General features: G+C 45.6%; 1 protein-coding gene across 1 annotated transcript; it reads right to left on the reverse strand.

The window, feature by feature from the left end:
* Positions 1–1,635: 1,635 nt before the first annotated feature.
* On the reverse strand, positions 1,636–24,670 carry FN3K (fructosamine 3 kinase). The gene is made up of 6 exons (XM_007524445.3): positions 24,208–24,670; positions 22,584–22,735; positions 13,236–13,327; positions 9,933–10,012; positions 4,973–5,095; positions 1,636–2,075 (listed from the first exon to the last, which is right to left on the reverse strand). Exons 1-6 carry the CDS (start codon positions 24,346–24,348, stop codon positions 1,737–1,739), a joined length of 927 nt encoding a protein of 308 aa, XP_007524507.1. The 5' UTR covers positions 24,349–24,670; the 3' UTR covers positions 1,636–1,736.
* Between the last annotated feature and the right edge of the window lie 560 nt (positions 24,671–25,230).

A 25,230-nucleotide genomic window follows, 5' to 3' on the forward strand; every position in this document is an offset into this window, starting at 1 on the left:
AAGAGACTGGAACAGAGAAGTTCAGTGTAGGCATAGGGGACCAGATTGGGTGACAAGACGTCAAGCGTTGGACAGGGTGGGCGAAGATATCCATGTATATATGAGCACTGATCATCCTGGACTCCTGGACAACCTGACTACATCTGGCCCTCAGCCCCTGGGCACAGCCCACTGCCTGTGCCCTTCATTTTACCCAGGAAAAATACTCCAGCTGAGAGATGGAGCAGAGTGCTAAAGTGGCTCAGTTCCTCGAGAATGAGGCTCTTGGTTCCATCCCTGCACCACATGTTAGCAGTAAGGAAAACTATGCCAATGGTGGAGCAGTGCTTTCTCGCTCTCTGCCTCCCTGTGTCTCTTTTCTCATTGTAAAAATCATAGAAAGGGGCGGGGGTAGATAACATAATGGTTATGCAAAGAGACTATCATTCCTAAGGCTCCAAAGTCTCAGGTTCAACCTCCCACACCACTACAATCCAGAGCTCAGCAGTGCTCTGGTAAAAACAATATATATATATCATGGGGAAAAGGTGGGATGGGAGGTATTTCAGTAGTAGCACACCTGGCCTTTACCCAGGGTTCAAGTTTCTGAAGTAGAAAATAGATAAATATGTTTATACTCCCCCCCCCCGTATCTGATGTGTGTACCTCCTCCCTTTTTTTTTTTAATTTTTTTAATTTATTTTCCCTTTTGTTGCCCTTGTTGTCTTTTTATTGTGTTGTAGTTATTATTGTTGTTGTTATTGATGTCATCGTTGTTGGATAGGACAGAGAGAAATGGAGAGAGGAGGGGAAGACAGAGAGGGCAAAGACAGACACCTGCAGACCTACTTCACCGCCTGTGAAGGGACTCCCTCGCAGGTGGGGAGCCGGGGCTTGAACCAGGATCCTTATGCTGGTCCTTGCACTTTGTGTCACATGCGCTTAACCCGCTGAGCTACCACCCGACTCCCCTCCCTCCACAGTCTTAAGCAGGACAGTAAGGGAGGAATTCAGCCCAGCAGGAAGAGATAAGACCCCCATAACTAACTAGCACCAGGGCCAAAGATCATGTGCCTGCACTGTGGCAATGTCTACATTCCTTTTGTAACCATGATGTATAAGCCTATGCTGTTCCTTTGTCTGATGGAAAGAACTTCCTGGAGCTATGCAGCCCACCAGTGTATTAAAATTCCTCGCTTTTCACTACACCCGGCTCTGGTCTCATGTTTGGGGATAATTTCTGCCACATTTCAATGCCACATTTTTATGGGGTGCAGAAAAGGGGACAGACAGTGGCTGCCAAAATCCCTGGATCCCACAGAAGGGTCCTTCCTTCTATCTGCCCAACTTAGTAAGGTTGAACTCAGGACCCAACACAGTCCCAGGGGTGCCTCTCAAGTGATGGGGTTCATCTGTGGTCCCCTCCTCTCTCAGAGAAAAAAAATTGGAGTCTCCCAAGTGCACATGGTGCATGTGTCACTGACTGATAACTAAGTAAAACCCAACTCTGTGAATTCCTGTACAATTATGAACAACATACACACACACACACACACACACACACACACACACACACACACACCCCTCTGAGCCTGCAGAAAACCTCAGAGGTAGACTAAGTGTACATTAGCCCAACGTCAAAAATGGAGACAACAATTCCTTTGTCGGCTTTATTAGTGCCTGAAGCCACCTAATGTGGTTGCCCCCTTGATATTTGCAAAGCAGGCAGGTGGGTGGCAGAGGACATGGGCTGGCTGCTATTTGAGAAGCTTCCGCATGGCACTAAGGGATGGGCGCCGGTACTCCTGCCCAAAGTGGTTCCAGTGGTTCAGATAGTTGAAAAGCTGGTACAGCACCAGCCTCTTATCAAAGCCTGGAGCCTTGGGGATCTTGCTGTGGTAGGCAGTGAAGAAGGATCTGGGGAACCCCCCAAACATCAAGGCAATTGCCAGTTCAAACTCAGAATGGCCATAAAAGGAAGCCGGGTCATAAATGACGGGCCCCAAGTCGTCCTCAGCCACATTTCCCGACCAGAGGTCCCCATGGAGAAGGGATGGAACAATCTCTATGCCAATAAACAGATCCGGGATCTTCACCTAAAAATATAATCATTGAGGGAGTTGGGCAGTAGCGCAGCGGGTTAAGCGCACATGGTGCAAAGCACAAGGAACTGTGCTAAGAATCCTGGTTCCGGACGCCGGCTCCCCACCTGCAGGGGAGTCACTTCACAGGCAGTGAAGCAGGTCTGCAGGTGTCTCTCTTTCTCTCCCCCTCTCTGTCTTCTCCTCCTCTCTCCATTTCTCTCTGTCCTATCCAACAATGACGACATCAATAACTACAATAAAACAAGGGCAACAAAAGGGAATAAATAAATAAATAAATAAAGGTATAATTTTTAAAAAATACATATACATATACATATACATATACATATACATATACATATACATATACATATACATATACATATACATATACATATATATATATATAATACCATTGTAGGGCTGGGAGGTAGCTCTGCCAGTAGAGTGTATGCCTTATTATACACAAGGACCTCAAATGAAACTGATAAAATATGACACCAGCACTAGCTCCAGTGATGGCTGGGCAGTACTGTGGTATCTCTCCCTGTCTTTCTCTGTCTTGTACACAGATTAATCAGGGGGCTGTGAGCTAGTCTCCAGGTGCAATGCTTCGGAAAAGGGGTCAGAAAAGTGGCTTAGTGATAGAGTACCTGACTTGTATGCCCAATCCCTCAGTTCAATCACCAGCACCACATGAACTCAACAAAGACAACATGAAGGGTAGATCATTTCTTTGCATTCTTTCTCTCATGGACAAAAAAAAAATAATATTTTTAAAGATTTAATTATTAATAAGGAAGAAGAGAAAGAGAACCTGAGCATCACTCTGATATATATATGGTGCCAGGGATAGAATTCACAACCTCATGTCTGCAGCAGATCTTTTTTTTTTTTTTTGACCACCAGGGTTATTGCTGGGGGCTTGGTGCTTGCACTATGAATCCACTGTTCCTGGGGGCCATTTTTCCCATTTTGTTCCCCTTGTTGTTGTTAATGTTATTGTTATTGTTGCCATTGCTGCTGTCATTGTTGTTGGATAGGACAGAGAAATCAAGAGAGGGGGAGAGAAAGATAGATACCTGCAAACCTGCTTCACTGCCTGTGAAGCAACCCCCCCTGCAGGTGGGGAACTGGGGGCTTGAACCAGGATCCTTACTCCAATCCTTAGGCTTTGCACCACGTGCACTTAACCTGCTGCGCTACCGCCCCCCCCATCTTGGTTTTACCACTGCACAACCGCCTATGACACCAAAAAAAATTTTTTATTATTGCCACCAGGGTTATTATTGGGATTCAATGCCTGCAGATTGGCTCCCCTGATCCTGATAGCATTTTTCCTTTTCTTTCTTTTATTCCTTATTTCCTTTTATTTATATATATATATATAAAGACAGAGAGAAATCGAATGGTGGAGGGGTGTAGAGACAGACACCTATAGCAGTGCTTCATCACTAGTGAAGTTTTCTCCCTGCAGATGAATACCAGGGGCTTGAACATTAGGTAACGTGTGCACTTTACTCAGTGCACCATCACGCAGACCCCCATCCCTGAAAATCTGTTAACATAATGCCAGAGTGAGAGATTGCATCCCAGTAGGACTGGTGCGTTACCATACACAAAGGACAGAATTTGAGTCCTGGCACAACAGGAGAGCACCAATGCAGCACCACAGATGATGGAGTGCTGAGTGCTGTGGGGTATCTCTCTCTGTCTCTTTCTCAATTTATCTCTCTGCCTTAAAAAATGAATGAATGAAAGGCCCATGGAGGCCATTATCTGGTGTCATTGTATATGCATGAGGATCTGGGTTCAGGCTTGTCCCCACCCCCCCACCTCATCTACAATTCAGAGTTGTCTGCTTTCAGTTTTATGGTCCCACATAATATGATCCACATATGCTGAATGGTTTTCCTACTGATTTAGCAAATGTTCTTCCTTGTTCCTTTAGCTCAAAGTCTATGTGTATCTCTGTTGTATTCTGCTAGTTCCTCCATCCATGTTCCTCCTGAACTGCTATGCAAGTCTTGACAGTTTTTTGTTTTTAATGTCACCCTGGGAAATGAACCCAAGGCTTCACAAGTGCACTATACTAGTAGCACTGAGCAGCCTCCTCAGATCATTTTTTCATTGTTATTATTTATTTTAGAGAAACAATAGTGAGAAAAAGAAAGAAGCAGAGGGGCCACACTGTGGCATACCCAGTTGAGTGCAAATGTTACCACGGACAAGGATCCAGGTTCAAGCCCTCAGTCTCCACCTGCAGGGAGGAGAGTATCAGGGCAGCAGGTGTCTCACTATCTCTCTCCCACTCTGTGTAGCCCTCCCCTCCCAATTTCTCTCTGTCCTATCAAGTAAAAGAAAGGAATAAATGGCTGCTGGGAGCAGCAGATCCAATGGATAACCCTGGTGGCAATAATAAAAGATGAGAAAGACAGGAAGAGAGAAGAGAGAGACACCATAGCAGCACTCCACCATCCACAGAGCACACCTCAGTACTGTCCTTAGTGCTCCCATGTTGTGCTGGGGCTTGAACCCAGGGCTTCATGCATGGCCATACATGTGATCTGCCAGCTGAGCTACTTCCCAGCTCTAGTGACTCTGGGCCACCTGCTCCCCACATCAGCTCCAGAAAAGGAAGCAAGGTAAAAATGACTAGGAAGGAAGAGTGAACATCCCCAATAACAAATCTGGCCCCACATCTCAAATGAGCAGATGTGAGGCTTAGTACCTGTGACCTTCCAATTGAGGGGCCCTGGGTACCACCTTTGCTCTGTCTCCCTGCAGGCCAGTGTGAATACACTACCAGCTTTGCCCAGCTTGTGTGCCGTGCTTGCTCAGTTCTGCGCAAGGGCCGTATACCTATGTAGGGACTCCTGTGAGGACAGCCCCTCCCCAGTGGTGCCCACCTGGAGTTGTGACCAGAGTTCTCGGGCCTCACGGTCAGCATAGTCCTTCTCAATGAGGTCCAGCTGCGCTTGGAGCCTGTGCCGCGTGAAGAAGGTCAGCCAGTCATCCTTCCACTCGTTCACCTGGAAAGCAAAGGGAAGGAGCCTGCAGGTGGCGGTCACAGGCTAGGTCACATATGGGCCTTACCTGAGCCCCAGAGCAACCACAGAAACACAGCGACTAGTGGCCCAGAAGGTGGTGCAATGGGTAAAGCTGTGGACTCAGCATGAGGCCTTGAATATGATGCCCATCAACACATATGTCAGAGTGATGATCTGATTCTCTCCTTTCCCTCATTAATGAGAAAATAAATAAGTAATTCTTCAAACAGGGAAGAGAGAGAGAGAAAGATCAGCAAATACTGGAACTATGACAGAATCACTAACAGCTAGTTAATCTAAAAGAAGGCAGATAGGGAGGACAAACGGAAAACAAAGATAAGATGTCAGGCTCAAACTAATCATAACCACAGGAAAATAAATGCAAATGGTCAGGGCCTGAGGTGAATCTCAGCAGTAGAGGCCTTCACAGGTCTGAGGCCTATGGCTCACAAAAATAAATAAATATCTATGCAAATGCCTCAGGCCCTAGTTAAGTGAGTGCGGATAATATATTGAAAAACAAAGCACTATGTGAGAAATTCACTTTTCTATAAAATAAAAAGAGACTGGTTAAAGGAATAGGGAAAAAAATAGAGCTCCAGTGGCGCAATCAGTTAGCACGCGGTACTTATACAGGGATAGGGAAAAAAAATTTCACTGGGGCCAGCGCACATATTACTATGCACAAGGACACTAGATCAAATCCCCACTCCCCACCTACGGGGGGGGGGGGGACGTTTCACGTGAAGCAGGTCTGCAAGTGTCTAGATTTTCTCTTTTCCCTTTTATCTTCACTCCCTTTAACAATCAAACAAAACTGTATCATGTCAGCATGAACTAAAACAAAGCCTGAGTGGTTGCTTAATATCAGACAAAATGGGTTTCAGAGCAAAAATTACACTATTAAAAAAGTCATTCCAGTGGCCCAGGAGATAGCACTGTAGGTAGAGCAGTGCATGCTCAAGCACGAGGTCCTAAGTTCAATCCCCGGTATCACATGTGCCAGAGTGATGCTCTGGTTCTCTCTCTGTCTCCTCCTCTTTCATAAAAATATAAATCTCTAGAAAGAAAGGGAGAAATAGAAAGTCATTTCACAATGAAAAGAAGGTCAATTAGTAGAAATTTTAAAAGGGGGGCTGGGCAGTAGCACACCTGGTTAAGTGGGCATAGTACAAAATGCAAGGACCTGCACTAGGATCCTGGTTCAAGCCCCCTGCTTCCCCACCTGCAGGGGGGCCACCTCACAAGGGGTGAAGCAGGTCTACAGGTGTCTATTTTTCTCTTCCCCTCCTCTCTCAATTTCTCTGTTCCTATCCTATTAAAAAAGGGGGGACATAATAGCCCTAAATGACTCTGCTCTTGGTGCATGGAAACATACACATGAACAGCCCTCCATATCATGTGTCATCAAGAAGGAATCTCAGGGGCCAGGCACACCCTATTGAGCACACACATTACCAAGCGCAAAGACCCTTGTTCAAGCCTTCACTCCCCACCTGCAGGGGGGACGCTTCACAAGCAGTGAAGCAAGGCTGCAGATGTCTTTCTCTTTCTTTATCTCCCCTCCCCTCTCAACTTTTACCTATCCTATCAAATAAAAAGACAAAAAGGAAAAAATGTTTATATGCATATATATATTCACCAGGAGTGGTGGGTTTATAGTGCTGGCAACAAGCCCCAGCAAAAACCCTGGTGGCAATTAAAAATAAATAAGGGAGTTAGGTGGTGGTGCACCCGGTTAAGCACACATAGTACTAAGTGCAAGGACACACACTCAAGGACCCAGATTTCAGCCCCCAGCTCTCCACCTGCAGGGGGGATGCTTCACAAGAGGTGAAGCAGGGCTGCAGGTCTCTTCCCCAACCCTTTTTACCAGAGCACTGCTCAGCTCTGGTTTATGGTGGTACAAGGGATTGAACCTGATCCTTTTGAGCCTCGGGCATGAGAGTCTCTTTGCATAACCATTATGCTATCTACCCCTGCCCTCTCTCTCCCTCTTTATCTTCCCCTCCCCTCTCAATGTCTCTCTGTCCTGTTCAAAAAATTGAATTCTCATTCATAACTGATAAGTGTGTCAAATGGTACGACCACATTGAAGAACATGTGGCAATTTCATACAAACTCAAATAAGAGCCGGCCATGTGGCCTAGTACCCAAAATACATGAAAACATTTGCCACACAAGCACTTGCACACAAAGGTTCACAGTAGCTTTATTTGTATGTGTTGGGTGAGGGATAACACCTGAAAAGAAGTCAGATTTTCATTGATAGGTGACTGGATAAATAGCGTGGCTCATCCATGTGAGGAAAAACACAGTAGCACAAAATCCAATTATGATTATGAGAGTAAAAGCAGACAGAGGAATGCACACGTTTCCACTTAAATTACATTCCGAAGGGTGTCGAGTGGTAGCGCAGCAGGTTAAACGCACGTGGTGCAAAGCAAGGACCCGAGTAAGGGTCCCGGTTCGAGCCCCAGCTCCCACCTGCAAGGGAGTCACTTTACAGGCGGTGAAGCAGGTCTGCAGGTGTCTGTCTTTCTCTCCCCCTCTCTGTCTTCCCCTCCTCTCTCCATTTCTCTCTGTCCTATCCAACAACATCGACATCAATAGCAACAATAATAACTTCAATAAACAAGGAAAGCAACAAGGGCAACAAAAGGGAATAAATAAATAATAAAAAATTTAAAAAACAAGCAAAAAAATTACATTCTGAAATATGCAAAGTTGTCTATATTGATGGAAGACTTGAGAAGAGAGGGAGGGGAGAAGACTACCAGAGGGTTTACTCATACATAGAATATAAATAACTAAAGCAAATAGGGGGCTAGTGCAACCAGTTGAGTGCACATTTTGCAATGTGCAAGGACCCAAATTCAAGCCCCCTGTCCCTACCTGCAGGGGCAGAAACTTCACAAGCAGTGAAGCAGATCTGCAGGTATCTATCTATCCATCTATGTATCTATCTATCTATCGCCCTCTTATCTCCTCTTTCCCTCTCAACTTCTGTCTTTATCAGCAATAAATAAATAAACTGAACTTGCAATAATAATAGCCAAGCTGAGTCTTAGACCCATTGAAAACTATGGTAGTCATTAGAGGACCTTAGGGGTAAGAGGGTAAAGGAGGGACAGACAAAGGTGTATCTTTGGCATATTGGCACAGGAATTCTGGTACTGGGTATGATGAGTTGTTTACCCACACAAAGGTGTGAAATTATACTCCTGAAACCTGATTGTGAAACAGTATTAAATCAATGACCACAATTATTTAAAAAAGGACATTAGGGGGCCGGGTGGTGGTGCACCTGGTTAAGTGCACATGTTACCAAGAGCCAGGACCCAGGTTCAAGCCCCTGGCCCCCACCTGAAGGGGAAAAGCTTCACAAGTGGTGAAGCAGTGTTGCAGGTGTCTCTCTGCCTCACTCCCTTTCTATCACCTATCACCCTATCACCCCCCTTCCCTCTCAGATTCTGGCTGTCTGTATCCAGTAAATATATAGATAGTTTAAAAAAAAAGAAGAAGAAGAAGAAAGAAAAAAAGGACATTAGGCTAGGAAAGAGCTTACCCAGTAGAGCACACACTTGACTATGTATGAGAATTGGGGTTTGAGCCACATGGGAGAACCACACAAAGTAAATGTTTCACTAGTGATGAAGTAGTGCTATAGTGTCTCTCTGTCTCTGTCACCCACTCTATCTCTCGCACTCTATCCAAAAAAAGGAGGTGGCACACTCAGTTAAGTGCATTTATTGTTGGGCCTTAAAGCGAGCCCCCCCCTGCTTACATAATCATTGTTTTGCCTGAAATATCCCCACCACATTATCCCCTCAGGGTATTGCTAATTCCGTTAAAACCACTGCAACAGTTGCTAAGGATGCTTTCACCTTCCCAGCATGCCTTTTGCCTTTCTCCACCCCTTTCCTAGCCAATCCCGTTCCCACTTCCATCTTTACCCTATAAATCCTGCTGGTGTTCTGGTTTCCTCTCTTTTTCTCTTCCACATCCTGACCCAGAGAAGACCTGGAGAAGGGCTGGTGGGCATAGTGGGAGGCAGCCATTTTGCTAGCTCCACATGGCCTGAACCTGTGTGCTCACACCCAACTCTGGGGTGTACACGTCAATAAAGACTTGCGTTCCCACTCCGCCATGAGTTCCTGGTCTCTTCTCTCTCCCCCGCAACACAACCCAACATTTATCAGCAGACACAAGGATCCAGATTGGAGTCCCCGGTCCCCACCTGCAGGGAAGATGCTTCACTAGTGGTGAAGCAGGGCTGCAGATGTCTATCTTTCTCCCTCTCTATCTACCCTACCCTCTCAATTTCTCTCTGTATTGTCAAGTAAAAAAGAAAAGAAAATAGAAAAAAAATGGCCACCAGGAGCTGTAGATTCATAGTGCCAGCAGTGAACCCAGAGATAACCCTGAAGACAGAGAGAGAGAGAGAGAGAGAGAGAGAGAGAGAGACCCCACTAGGAACAATAAAATCATGCAAGTATGGAACCCAGAGAAAAATCCTGGTGGCAAAAAATAAAATATAATAAATAAATAGCCAAGACATGCCCAGAACATGAATGTCAGCAAGACTCATCACAGAAGGACTAAGCACATTTTCAGGGCTCTGCTGTCTTGGCCTCTGCAGCTCCTTGTCCTACTCCATCCTCTCCACCCCCAGCTTGGCTCTCTGAACCTCTCCTGCCCTGCAGAACACCCCTCACTGCTCACCCTCTGCCTTCAGATACCAGGACACTCATCTTCCTATGCCCAGGGAACCAGCAGGCTGTCACATACAAAGGGATATACTCAGTCCAGTACTCACCTGTGGGATAAAGCCACAGCAGGTTGCCGTGTGGAAGCCAAACTTGGTCACATGCTGGGGTTGGGCCTCAGTCCTGTGGCCTGCAGGCAGAGAGGCTGGTGTTTCCCTCCATGTCAAATGCAGCAGAGCAGCAGCAGCAGCAGTGAGCTAGCTGCTTTGGGGGGTGAGGTTGGGGGGGGGGCTTTGCAGTGGAAGGAGAACTCCCTGAATTAGCAAGTGGTTTAAACAAATGGGTCACAAACTGAGATTAAATAATACACTTTGGAATAGTACCTGGGTCATTAAAGAAACCAAAAGAGAACTTGGGCTGGGGAGACAGCATAATGGTTACACAAAAGACTTTCATGCATGAAGCTCTGAAGTCTCAGGTTCAGTCCCTAGCACCACTGTAAACCAAAGTTGAGCAGTGCTCTCTGTTCTCTCTGTGTGTCTCTCTGTATCTGTCTATGTGCTTATTTATCTATCTCCCTCTATCCCTCCTTCCCTCTCAACTTCTGTCTTTATCAACAAAAACTGAATAACTGGATAATTAACATGAACTTTCAGGAAATAATAATAATAATAATGACCAAGCTGACTCTTAAATACTTTAAAAACTATGGTTGTCAAATTATATATATATATATATATATATTGCCTCCAGGATTATTGCTGGAGCTCAGGCAGGGCCTGCACTATGAAATCCGCAGCTCCTGTGGCCATTTTTCCTTTTTTTTTTTTTTTTTTTTAGATAGGACAGAGAGAAATTGAGAGGGATGGGGAGACAGAGAAGGAGAGAGAAAGACACCTGCAGACCTACTTCACCACTTGTGAGGCAAACCCTTGCAGGTGGGGAACCTGGGGCTCAAACCAGGATCCTTGAGCCAGTCCTTGTGCTTCATACTATGTGCACTTAATCCAGTGTGCCACCAACTGGCTCCTTCACAAGTGGTGAAGGAAGTCTGCAGGTGTCTTTCTCTCTCCCCTCCCCTCTCAATTTCTCTCTGTTATATTCAAAAAAATAAAATAAATTTTAAAAGAGCCACAGGAGAGCAATGAATTCATAGTGCAGGCACCAAGTCTCATTGACAAAAAAAAATATATATATATATATATATATTTTTTTTTTTTTGCTGTGCAGATGTCTCCCCAAGGCTCTGCCACTATACAGAGTATTATGGTACATTCAGGGCTTTCCCCCAACCAATCCTGTCCCGACACTCCAGGGTGTTGACCTAAAAAGTCCGCCTACTCCCCCTCCCCTCGCTCGCTCTTGCTTGCCCGGTGGTGAGGTAGCAGGGGACAGCCATTTTTTTGGCTGGCTCCACATGGCCTGAAACACCCATCTGACCCAACAATAAAGATTTGTGTTCCCTTTGCGCTTGGATTTTCTCTCCTTCGCATCCCGCCACTGCCACGTCAAGCAACTGTGTATATATATATTTATATATTTACATATGTATTTATATATGTATTTATATATGTATTTATATATATGTATTTTATATACATATATATGTATATATGTATTTTTATATACACATATATGTATGTATTTTTATATACATATATATGTATATATGTATTTTTATATACATATATGTATATATGTATTTTTTGTTTATATGTATATATGTATTTTTTTAAGGGCCTAGGTGGTGGCACACCTGGTTAAGTGCACACATTACAGTGCACAAGGACCCAGGCTCAAGCCCCTGGTCCCCACCTGCAGGGGGGGAAGCTTCATGAGTGACAAATCAGGGCTGCAGATGTCTCTCTATCTCTTTCCCTATCTCCTCCTCCCCTCTCAATTTGTCTCTGTTTCTATGTAATAATAAATAAAATATTAAAATAATATTTTTTTAGGGAGTCAGGTGGTAGCGCAGCAGGTTAAGTGCACATGATGCAAAGTGCAAGGACCAGCGTACAGATCCCAGTTCAAGCCCCTGGCTCCCCACCTGCAGAAGGTTCGCTTCACAAGCAGTGAAGCAGGTCTACAGGTGTCTTTCTCCCTCTCTGTCTTCCCCTCCTCTCTCCATTTCTCTCTATCCTATCCAACAACAACAACATCAGCAACAACAACAATAATAACTACAACAACAAAACAACAAGGGCAACAAAATATTTTTTAAAAAGAATATTTTTTAAAAGGAGACAAGTTAAAAAGTACTTGGAGAGCAACAAAAAGGAATATACCAACTACCAGACCCTGTGAGATACAACAAAAGCTGTCCTAAGAAGGAAGTTTATAGCAGAACAGGCCCATATTAACAAACAGCAAAGATCAAAGTAAGCTACTTATCAAAGTAAGCTACTTAACGTAACAACAGAGCCCTGGACACAAAGAAGGACCAGGAATCCTGGTCTACACAATCCACATCCAAAGGGACTGGGGACTGGCGGGGAGGGGGTTGTGGCTCAATGGTGAAGCTTATGCAGTGCCTGTGTAAGGGTAGAAGTTCAATCTCAGGCACTATATAAAGTGACAGCTTTACGGTGGTCTCTCATAAAAAGAAATTACATGGGCTGGGGAGACAGCATAATGGTTATGCAAAAAGATTTTCATGCCTGAGGCTCCAAAGGGCCAGGTTCAATGCCCAGCCCCACCATAAGCCAGAGGTGAGCAGTGCTCTGGTAGGTCTCTCTGTTCTCTGTGTGTATCTTTCTCTCTGTGTCTTTTTCATTAAATATACACATTATGTAAAAAAATTACATAATGTTTTGGTGCCTCCAGAGTTATTGCTGGGTCTCGGTGCCTGCACTACAAATCCACTGCTTCTGGAGGCTATTTTTTTTCCCTTTTGTTGCCAGTTGTTATTATTATTGCTTGTCATTGTTATTGAATAGGACAGAGAGAAATGGAGAGAGGAGAGGAAGACAGAGGGGGAGAGAAAGATAGACACCTGCAGACTTGCTTCACCGCTAGTGGAGCGACCCACCTGAAGGTGGGGAGCTGGGGGCTCGAACCAGGATCCTTGAACTGGTCCTTGTGCTTTGTGCCACCTGCTCTTAACCCACTGCACTACTGCTAGACTTCCCTCCCCCCACCTTTTTTTTTTTTTTTTTACACCAGAGCACTGTTCAGCTCTGGTTTATGGTGGTGCAGGGGATTGAACCTGAAACTTTAGAACCTCAGGCATGAGAGTCTGTTTGCATAATCATTATGCTATCTACCCTCTGCCCTATTTTATTATTATTATTATTAATTGTCATTAATTGTTTTCACTGCAATTTAAGGGGAGATGGGGTGTGAGCAGACCCAGGTTAGCCTGAGGACAGAACAGCAGGAAATGGCTGGGTGGCGGAGGGGAAACCTGAACACACCCACTGTGTGAGCCTCCTGCTGCTCCTTCTCCCCCAGCTTCTGATTGTGAAGGTGCAGTTCGGCCACCTGGGCTCCCAGCTTTGCTGCTTGGCTGTGGAGAGAAGAAATACCCACACAGTCACAGCTGCCAGCAGGCCCCATTTTGACAGACACTTCAAATTCCTTAGGAAACAATCCCCCATTCTTTAAAACAGAAAAACAGAACTGCAGGCAATGACCTTTTCTGAAAACAAAATTGTGTGAAATCCCCAGAGGTGGCAGGGATTTGACTGATGTCCTAGGAGGGCCTGGGACTTAAGGGACAAATGCTCAGAGGGTGACATTAAGGAAAATACCTGCTCCCGATCCTCAAATGAAAACCAATATGAAGAGGAGAAAAAAAACAAAACAGGATAATCAATCACGCTCCCAAATGTCAGTGTGCATTTCTTGCAGGGAAAATTGTGAGTGGCTTTATGTCTTCTTTACATGAGTTTGAATTTTCTACCCGATTTTGTACAGTGAATAATAATAATGATGATGATGATGATGATGACGATGACGATGATGATGATGATGAAGAAGAGGGACAGGCAATAGTATTCCCAGTTGAGCAGACCTTAGCATGTGCAAGGACCTGAATTCAAGCCCTGGCTCCCCACCTGCAGGGGGGAAGCATCACAGACAGTGTAGCAGGTCTGTAGGTGTCTGTCTTTCTCCCTCTCTATCTCTCCTCCCCTCTCAATTTCTCTCTGTCCTATCCAATAAAAAACAAAAATGGAAATGGCCACTGGGAGCAGTGGATTTGCTGTGTAGGCACCAAAAAATTAATATTTTAATATTAAATGGCAAAAAATTAATTAATGTGAGTAAGTAAATAAAAGAAAAAAAACAACAATAACCTGAGCCATGTGTGTGACTAATAAGCAAGTACACTACCCAAGCAAGCTATCTTGGTAGAACAATAATGCCAGGAGCCATTTCTCTGCTTGATAGATGATAAGCTTTGAGACAATGGAACCCCTCAAGACAAGTGTTAATTCCCCCCTGGGCAGGCCATTTGCCCTCAGGTAAACCATTTATCAGTAATCAAGTGAGTCAACACACAGTTTGGTTTCCACCATTTGTTGCAAGGAACATTCCTCTTTGAAGTTTGCTCCTCCTCCCCCTCCTCCAGCATTCCCTCTCCTTCCCCAAATCCTTATAATGCCTGTGAACACAATAAAATTTTGCAGCTTGATCAGAAACCTGTCTTGCTGTCATTCTTCGTGTCTCGTGTTCCTTTCATTCCAGGTCTTTTTTGGTTCCTAGCCCCTGTTCACCGCCCTGCTGGTGGGGGCACAATAATAATTATTAGCTATAATTATTACTGATAGTTAATAATTATTAACAATGATTAAATGAGAGGTCAGGGAGACAAAAATATGGTTCTGCAAATGACTTTTATGCCTATGGCTCTGAGATCCCAGGTTCAATTCTTTGCACCACAACAAGCCAAAGTTGAGCAGAGCTCTACTTGAAAAAATGCAGTAGGGGGCTGACAAGTGGCTCACCTAGTAGAACACACATATTTTCATGCACATAAACCTTGGGATCAAGCTCAGGTCCACCTCATGGGAGCAGCTGTTGGGGGAAGAAGCTTCATGAGCAGGACTGCAGTGTCTCTCCTATCTCTTCTCCTCTCTATCTCTCACACTCTATAAAGTAAAAAAAACAGCCTCATGAGCTGTTGGTCCCTGTTCAGATGCCAGATGCCGGGCTCGCTCCGCGGTCGGGAGAGAGACGACCAGGGACTCATGGCTGAGCTAGGATACAATGCAATGCAATGCCATGCTGGCTTTATTCATCTGCATTTATACTCTGCAGGAAGGAAGTGGTAGGGTGTAAAACAGGATGTGATGAAGAGAGGGTGGAGCGAAAAGAGAGTACAAACCAGTGGGGATTAAACAGTGGAAAACAGGATGTGACTAGGAGAGGGGGCGGAGTGGAAAAAGAGCGCTAACCAGTGGGGATTAAAACAGTTAAAACAATGATTATGTAAATAGACCACAGCATTAAGCGAACCTAACATGATGATCAAAACAGAAGGTCTTATAAGCAGAATTAGAAGCATACCAACAATGAGTGGTGGAGTCATGCAGTCCCTGATCCCCAGCAATAACCCTGCTAGTCATAAGTTTTTTATTTAATTAGTTAATTGCAAAGCCAGGACTTTACACATGTGTGATTTAACTATTTCAGATTATTATTTTTTCTTTCAGACACAGAGAGAAGGAGAGAACACCAAAGCCTCAGCAGGTGCCATAGGACCTTCCACATGGTGCCAGGATTCACACCTGGATATATGCTTGGCAAGGCTAGTGCCCTATCCAGTGAGACATCTCTCTGGCTGCAGTCATATGCCAAGAAGCAGAGTTCTCCTATCCATTTAATAGTTGGGGGACAGTGACAAGAGCACTAACACATTTATATATGTGATAATTAATACATAGAATATGATCAGAGAGGAATTCTGAGGAATGAAAAGAACTGAAGGAATAAAAACAGAATTGAAGGGCTATGGAGATAGCATTATGTAGGAGACTTTCATGTCTGAGGTACCAGAGGTCCCAGGTTCAATCTCTAGCACTGTGGGAAGCATGACCTGAGCAGTGCTCTAGGGTAAAAAAAGCTTTCATGGTCCAGGAGATAGTACAATGGATATGGTGTTAGACTCTCAAGCATGAGGTCCCAAGTTTGCTCCCTAACAGCACATGTACCAAAGTGATGCTCTGGTTCCCTTTCTCTCTCACCCATCTCCCTCAATAATATATAGGTAGATGATAGATAGGTAGGTAGGTAGATAGATAGATAGATAGATAGATAGATAGATAGGATATTTTTTTTAAAAAAATATTCTGTGGTCCAGGAGGTGGTGCAGTGAATAAACCACTGACTCCCAAGCATTAGGTCCTGAGTACAATCACTGGCAGCACATGTACGAGAGGGATGTCTGGTTCTTTCTCACTTCTTATCTTTTCATGAATAAATAAAATACTTTAAAAAAATCTTCTAGGGCAGTGGCACACCAGGTTAAGCACACATATTACAAAGTGCAAGGACCTGTGCAAAGATCCTAGTTCAAGCCCCCAGCTCCCCACCTGCAGGGGGTTCACTTCACAAGCACTGAAACAGGTCTGCAGGTGTCTATCTTCCTCTCTCCATCTCTATCTACCCCATCCCTCTCAATTTCTCTCTGTCCTATCCAAAAAAAAAAAAAGTGGCTACAGGAGCAGTGTGGATTCATAGTGCAGGCACTGAGCCCCAGCAATAACCTTATGGGCAAAAAAAAAAAAAAGTTTTTCTAGGGCAGAGGTAGATAGCATAATGGTTCTGCAAAGAGACTCTCATGCTTGAGGCTTCAAAGTCCCAGGTTTAATCCCCCACACCACCATAAACCAGAACAGAGCAGTGCTCTAGTTTAAAAAAGAAAATATGGGGTCCAGCTGTAGTGCAGCAGGTTAAGCGCACGTGGCACGAAGAACAAGGGTTCAAGCCCTGGGTCCCCACCTGCAGGGGAGTCGCTTCACAGGTGGTGAAGCAGGTCTATAGGTGTCTATCTTTCTCTCGACCTCTCTGTCTTTCCCTCCTCTTTCCATTTCTCTCTGTCCTATCCAACAATGATGACATCAGCAACAACAACAATAATAACTATAACAACAATAAAATGACAAGGGCAACAAAAGGGAAAATAAATAATAATAATTTTTTAAAATTTAAAATGTAGGAGACCATGCTTCTTACTTGGTGTTTAAAATTTTTTTCTAAACAAATGTCTTAATCCAAGAGGATATTAAAGAGATATTCAGATGTCCAACAGGCATATGAAAAATCACTGATTGTCAGAGAAATTCAAATCAATGAAATAATGAGATACCATCTTACTCCTGTGGAAATAGCATACATGGAAAAGGACAGTTACAAGAGGGAGGAACACTTCTACCTTCTACACTGTAGGTAGGAATACAAATTAGCACAGCCTTTGTGGAAATCAGTTTGGAGAAAACATTTCATGAAAACATTAAAAGCCAATCTACTATACGACCCAATAATTCCTCTCCTAGGCATCTATCTATCCACGAACACAAAAACACCTATCTGAAAAGCTCTATGTACACTCATGTTTGTGGCTGTGCTATTTGTGGATTTTTAAAAAAATACTTGCTTACTTATTTCTCATGAATAAATAAAATCTTTAAAGAAAAAGAAAATAAACAAATGTACCCTGATGAAAAAAAAATCCTGTAAATCAACATTTCTTCAATAAGATAATATTGGAATTGGTGGGAGGACAAAAAAGAATAGTTGAAGTTGAGTGGTGGTGCAACTGGTAGCAGGATCCAGCAGGATTCAGGTTCAAGCCCCTTCTACCCCCCCAACCCCTGTAGGAGGGAAGCTTCATGACCAGTGAAGCAGTGCTACAGAGCTGCAGGTGTGTGTATGTGTGTGTGTCATTCCCTCTCTATGTCCCTCTTCCCTCTCATTGTCTGTCTCTATCCAAAATAAATAAATATATTTAAAAACAATAATTGGAGGCTCTTAATTGTGCCTCTAGAACTGCACTCCAGTCTACGGGCAACTAGTAAGAGACTGCTTCCTCCCCCCCCACCTCAGTGAGTATCTCTCTTTCTTATTATTTTTTTATTATCTTTATTTACTGGACAGAGACAGCCAGAAATCATGAGGAAAAGGGGGAGATGGATATGGAGATGGAGATGGAGAAAGACAGAAAGATACCTGCAGCCCTGCTTCACCACCGTACCAGAATCCTTCAACCTTTTTTCTGACAGTGTGTATACTGTTAACTTACTTCCATGGCTTGCTCGATCTTATGTGAGAATTGATGACAACCCACTTTCTCCTCTCTTAATTCAAATTGTCTCTATGCTCTGTTCTCTCAAACCCAACCACTGTATGTTCAGCACCTACATTCCGACAGCCCTCTTCCTGGTTCCCTGTACAAAGGGAATGCTGCAGCTGACCACCTCGCCTCCACAGGAATTCTCCTAGCCTCTGTCTCTAATCCTGCTGACTTTCATTCTCTAACCCATGTTAATCTTAAAGGCCTTTGAGCTCGATTTCCTGATATTCCTCTGGCACAGTTAAAACATATTCGTGCTACATGTTCTTCCTGTGCAGGTCTATTCAAACTCTTGGGGATAACCCCCGAGGCTTAAAAGCCAACGCTCTTCGGCAAATTGATGTCAACCACATACCCAGCTTTGGCAAACAAAAATATGTGTTTGTCTCAATTAATACCTTCTCTAAGTTTATGTGGGCTACAGCTCAGACAGGAGAAAGCTCAAAAAAAGCTTATAAGCCATATGCTCTCCTGTTTTGTTGTAATGGGTATACATCTTCAACTTAAAACTGACAATGGGTCTGCTTTTACCAGCAAACAATTTAAAGATTTTTGTTCCCTCTGGAACATTACTCATACTTTAAGCATTCCGTATAATCCACAGGGACAAAGCATTGTTGAGAGGGTCCATCAAACTCTTAAGGCTCAATTAAATAAAGAAAAAGGGGAAATGTACCCCCCCCAATATCCAGTTGGCAAAAGTCTTATTTACATTAAATCTCTTTAATATTTACAAAAACTTGGACCAACCTCCTATTATTCTTCATTGGCAAACACCACCCACCCTCCCAGGTATTAAGGTCAAATGGAAAGACCCACTCGATAAAATTTGGAAAGGGCCTGACCCCCTATTGACCATGGGGAGGGGTTTCACATGCATTTTTCCACAGAATTACTCCAAACCTGTCTGGGTTCCTGCCCGCCATGTCCGGCAATACCCACATGATGGCGCTGATATCCCTGAGGAACAAGAAACACTGCAAGAGGACTGGCTGCAGGATGCACCCCAGGATCCATAATACGACATGGAAGAATCTGAAAAATCTGATTCACAGAGCTCTCTCCCCCCCACACACACTCCCGAATGTCTTATGCTATGACTGGCCAGTTGTGTTTTGTGAGTGAGTAAGTTTAAAAAAAAAATTTTGAGTGAGTTGAGTGACCAAAATTTTTTGTACAACCCATTTTGCTCAGAGTACTCTGAAACTTAACTGACTTTATATAAAAATGCTGGGCGCAGCCATGGTTTCTGGAGATGTCCAGGAACAGTCCAAAAATTGTTTTTTCCTCTTTTTGATTTCTTTTTAAGTCTTGGTATAAATATGAAATGTTTAGTTTTAAACCGTGTGAGTAAATCGTTCAACTATGACAATACAGATCTAAATTCGTGTTTGAAATGATATCTTAGTTACAAAAGTTTTTCTCCTCCTGTGTGTTATAAACTACATGTTTTATGTGTGTGTTTCAAGTTTGGTAAACATTAACTTAACGGTTAAAAGTGTAACTTTGAAGCTACATTCTTACCATGAAAGATAAAATTAATTTGCTAAAGTAACTGAGTATTTAAGGTAAAAGTCTAAATATTCAATGTGACAATTCATCATCTCCAAAGTTAAAATACAAATTCTCTATACAGGACATTTTTGGAGGGGCCCCAAAGAGGCCCTGTAAACTAATCTTGTGGAAATTAATCCACAGTAAATCTGGCATCAATCTGACATTGTAAATGTTCAAAAAAATATATATTGTCACTAACGTGAGTTTGTTTAAAAGTCCAATGTAAAAAATAGTTAAAAATCAATATGTATATTTTACCTACATTTGGTCTGAAAATTCTGCTGTACAGAGACTGCTACATGAGGTCACATAGATGACCTTTAAACGAAATTATAAAGATACCTAAACCAGTTATAATCATCGGGTTATCAATTATAGTAAACTTCTAATTTGTTACAAGTTTTTTCTTCATAAGTAATTGACTACAGCTATGTCAAGCCTTCACATGATGAAGCATCTGCTCATACAGAATCCCCAGAAATCCATCTTGGACCCCTGTCCTCTGACATCACCCACAACTACAGCTACCCTCCCCAAAACCCATGATGTGATCTGACACGATCTGGAGAACCTGATTCCTGGACTCCAAAGGACAAGACTTTCCTACCGCCTTTCTCTCACCCATCGCTGTCTGCTCTTCCTGCCCCTGCTTCGCCTGTCACGTTTTGGTGGTTCCAGCTCACTCTCTACAGAGAAGAAAAGTTCCAGTGGCTGTCCTCCTCCATCAAGATAGACGTATGGCATTTTTTCCATGGTCGTTGACATTGTACTGATGCTACTATTGGACTTGCTGGTGCACCTTTGGAGACTCCCTTTACACTGTTGGACTTCTCAAGGACAGACTGTAGCAGTCCATGGCCCTTTCCACCAAGCTATCTCAGGACTTTGCAATGCCAGATCATCCCTCTCGCCCATCAGCTTATCAGGCCCCCACTCCTCCACCCATCAGGCAGCCCTCCTCTCCGCCTACCAGACCTCTCTTCAGTCTCACTCTGTCCCTTGCTACTCTTACTTATCCCTCCCTGTCTTGTGCTAGTTCTTTTTGAAGACGCTTATCCGCTATCATTCAGGTTTCTTCCCAACAGGTTTCTGTTCACCCCTACACTGCTATTCCCCTGACAGAGATGGAGCCTTTTACAGACATTGGCCCATTTATATATGGCCATTAAGTAAGAGGGAGATGTTGGGAAATTGTGAGGATGTGGTTGAGCTTGGAAGGGTTTGAACCTGAGGGGTGTGTCAATCCTGTTAGTCTCTCTCTCTCTCTACTGAGAGGTTAAGCAAGGAGGGACAGTAGAACCCCAAAGGTGTGCCTCGTCCTATCAGTCTCCCTGTCTCCCAAAGTGCCCCACAATTCTGATACTATGGCCATTAGTTAAAAAGAAAGGGGGAGATGTTGGGCAGTACGCCAGCTTCCCCCTGCTTAACTCTGCTGTCTATTTATATAACCACTAGAACCGCCCTGCATGCAGGGCATTGGTTTAATCCCCACTGGTTCATACTCTCTTTTTGCTCTGCCCCCTCTCCTAGACACACCCTGATTTCCACCACTCTCTTTTCGCTCCACCCTCTCTATGTCACATCCTGTTTCCACCCTACTTGGTGAGTATATATACAGCTGTTCTTCTGATTGAACACACTTGGAATTGCCTTCTGGCTCCAAGAGTCCCAGTCTCTCTCCTATAATGCCAGCCCAGCATGAGTTCCTGATCCCTCTCCCATGCAGCAGCCTAGTTTGGCTCCAGTCGAGTTCTCTCAAACCCAGAGAGCACTTGCTCAGGAAGAAGCACCCTCAGGCCATCCTGGCAGGAGGGGAAGACAGAGAGGGGGAGAGAAAGATAGACACCTGCAGATCTGCTTCACCACCTGTGAAGCAACTGCCCTGCAGGTGGGGAGCCGCGGGCTGGAACCTGGATCCTTAACGCCAGTCCTGTGCTTTGCGCCACCTGCGCTTAAACCATTGTGCTATCGCTGGACTCCCTCTTCCTTCTTTTTTAATGTTTTTTTTTTTTTACATTTTTATTTCTTGGGGGAATTAATGGTTTACAGTAGACAGTAAAATACAGTTGTTTGTACATGTGTAACATTTCTCAGTTTTCCACATTACAATCTAACCTCCAAAGGTCCTCCTCTGCCATCATGTTCCAAGATCTGCACACTCCCCCCACACACACCTGAGTCTGTTTACTTTGGTCCAGTATCATTTTATTTTATTTTATTTTATTTTATTTTATTTTACCAGCTCTAGGTTATGGTGGTGAAAGGGATTGATTGAATCTGGGACTTTGGAGCCTTAGACATGAGAGTCTCTTCGCATAACCATTATGCTATCTACCCCCACTCATCTTTTGATTTTTATTTATTTATTTAAAATATATATTTATTTATTCCCTTTTGTTGCCCTTGTTGTTTTATTGTTGTAGTTATTATTGATGCCATTGTTGTTGGATAGGACAGAGAGAAATGAAGAGAGGAGGGGAAGGCAGAGAGGGGGAGAGAAAGATAGACACCTGCATACCTGCTTCACTGCCTGTGAAGCAACTCCCCTTCAGGTGGGGAGCCAGGGGCTCCAACGGGGATCCTTACCCAGTCTTTGCGCTTTGTGCCACATGCGCTTAACCCGCTGCGCTACCAACAGACTTCCCCGCCCATCTTTTTAAGTTTTAGCCAAAGCACTGCTCAGCTCTGATTTATGGTTGATGCAGGGATTTGAACCTGGGACTTTGGAGCCCCAGACATGAGAGTCCCTTTGCAGAACAATCTCCCCCTGCCCTCTCCCTCCATATCTACCTCTCTGTTTCCATGTATGCCTGCCTCCCCATTTCTGTCTCTGCCTCTGTGTACCTCCCTCTCCATCAGTCTCCCTGTGTGTCTCCCCTTCCAGCTCTCTCTTCTCTCCCTCACAGCTCACCTGCTCAAGCCCTGCATCTTCAGGTGTTCCATCACAAATGCCGCTCCACCTCCGGGTATGTCGATCACCTTGATGGGCCGGGGCACCCGCACCAGTCCAGTGCTTCCTAGGGCCTCCAGGCTCGCCATCTCCCCTTCAAACATCTGGCGGGCCTGCATCCAGAACACAGCCAAGAGCTACCATTGCAATGCCCTGTGGTTCAGAATCCTGGAAAGCAGCCCCACGGAAGTTCCAGGTCCTCCGGTGACTGAGAGCCATGGCAAAAGCAAGACAACAGGAGAGGTGGGGACAACGTGGGCCCCATGAGAGGAAGGAGATGCAAGGACTCGACTGAACCTGGGGTATAGGCAGGATACTGACCCCTCTGCAGTGAGCACTAGCTGGGGAAGGGGAGAAGGAACAGGGTGGGAGAGTTGTGGAAACCGGCCAGAGTAAAGAGATGCAGGATGCCACCTGGTGCTTGTGAATGCCAGCAGGGGGCGTCTGAGAGCAGGTCAGCAGAAAGAAGGTCTAGGCCTGGAACCTTCCCCCTTCACTGCCCTGAGCCATCAGAGCAAAGGCACAGGCCAAGGGACTGGACTCACATTTGGTGCAAGGAAGGTAGGGGTTTGGAGGGGAGGCTAGCCTGCCCTGACCTCAAAACACTAGCACCCAGCAGGGCCTGGGGCTGGGAAGAAGTCAGGTATCTGCTCAGGAAGCAGGTAGGCTGCACCCCACTGCAGTGTAACAGTCTCCCTGAGAACCTGGGCTTTCCCACTCCTGAAGTCTGCAGATGTTTTCAACATCTTAGTTGAAAACGTGCCTCTTAATGTGGCTTCTGGCTATAGAATTGCATGCTTAAAAAAAACAAGTTGGGAGCCGGGTCAGTGGCACATCCGGTTAACACCCATAGCACAAGTGCAAGGACCCACGGAAGGACCCAAGTTCGAGCCCCTTGGCTCCCCACCTGCAGGGGGATGCTTCGCGAGCGGTGAAGTAGATCTGCAGGCATCTATCTTTCTCTCTCTATTTTCCTCTCCCCTCTCAATTTCTCTCTGACCTATTCAATAAAAAATGGGTGAGGGGATGGCCGTCAGGGGCAGTGGATTCGTAGTGCCAGCACCGAGCCCCAGCGATAACCATGGAGGCAAGAAAAATCACTCTTCCCACTGTTCCTAACACTGATATTTAAGCAGGCGGTGGAGACCAGACACAAGCTAAACTGAGCACAACCTACAGGTTTTGCTAGCCTGGTCCTTGGGAGTCCCCTGAGGGTCCCCTATTCCTGCCAGCCAGCTGCAGGTCCAGGGCCAGTTCAGGAAAGGAAGGAGCAGAAGCTGTCTAGGACACTCCCCTTCCCCCTGGCACGCCTGCTGGACAACAGAGAAATCAAAACAAACAGCTCGAAACTCCTGTGAGTCCAGGGCCAACTCCAGGATTTCCAGAAAACCCTGTGGTCATGTTAGCTGTGACAGGTGGCAGGTTGACAGGGCTGCAGGCTGATCTAGGAGGGGGCCACCTCCCTGCCGCCACGCCCAGCACCCCTTCTCCAGCAGCAGGAGCCCCCTTTTGCCTCTGGATCCCACCCGGTTGCTCCAGCCCGCCATTCTCCAGGCCTACCACGGGTTGGGGGGTAGGGGAGTACCTGCGCCCTGCGGTTGACCTTGACGAACACCCGGCCAGTGTCAGTGTGGTAGGCGCGCCCCTCGCTGATGCAGCCTGCCCCGGGGCTCCCGAAGGGCCACAGAGTCGCTGTGCGCAGCTCGGAGCGCAGGAGCTGTTCCATCCCAAGGCGGGTGGGCGGAGGGGGGAGAGGGTGACAGGGCTCGCGCTCGTGTCCCCAGGCCTCTATCAGGGGCGCGCGTCCCCGGTAGGGGGGGTCCAGTTCAGACCGAGCGGTCCCCGAAGCCCGGTGCCCGCTCTCGGTCACCCCTGCAGACAGAGGAGCCCCCCACCTACCTCCCCGCAGAGGACGCTCCTGACCTGAGGCCCCGCCCACGGGGTGGACACAGGCTAGTCCTGGGAGCGCAGTCCTGCCCTGCGAGCACACGCAGCGTCCTGCTAGCCGGGCACCGGTGCCAGTGCCGGGTTTGCCTGCTGATCAGAGATAAAGCTGCTGCTGGGCCTCTGACACCAGGCGCCACCCCTGGAGGCTCCTGATACCGCATCCTCTGCCCACAGGGTCAGTCCTGCCTCATCGCCCAGGTGGATGCTGGGGGCCCAGCCCGGCTCTGAGCAAGGTGGGGGACCCCAGGAAGCTCCCAGGCTGTGCCTCTTGCTCAGGCCCAGACAGAACCCCTGAATGTCAGAAGTCCATCCCTGGGGTCTAGGAAGAGTCACTTCTCAACTGAAATGCATCCTCACAGGGTCAGAGTTGGTTTTTTTGTTGACTTCTTAGAAGGGTCTTCTGGGGCGCAGCAGTGGAACACCTGTTTGAGCACACACATCACCATGGGCAAAAACCCGGTCCAAGCCATGAACCCCCACCTACAGGGGGGAAGCTTCACAAAAGTTGAAGCAGGGCTGTCTCTTTCTCTCTCCCTCTCTATATACCCCTTCTCTCTGTATTTAATAAGGTCTCTATCCAATAAATTTAAAAATTGAACATTAAAAAAAGTGGATCTCTGGAGAAAGAAGCTGGGTATGGCAGTGCACGGCAGGAAGCCAC

This window comes from Erinaceus europaeus, chromosome 14 (genome assembly GCF_950295315.1).
Source record: "Erinaceus europaeus chromosome 14, mEriEur2.1, whole genome shotgun sequence".
NCBI classification, from domain to species: Eukaryota; Metazoa; Chordata; class Mammalia; order Eulipotyphla; family Erinaceidae; genus Erinaceus; species Erinaceus europaeus.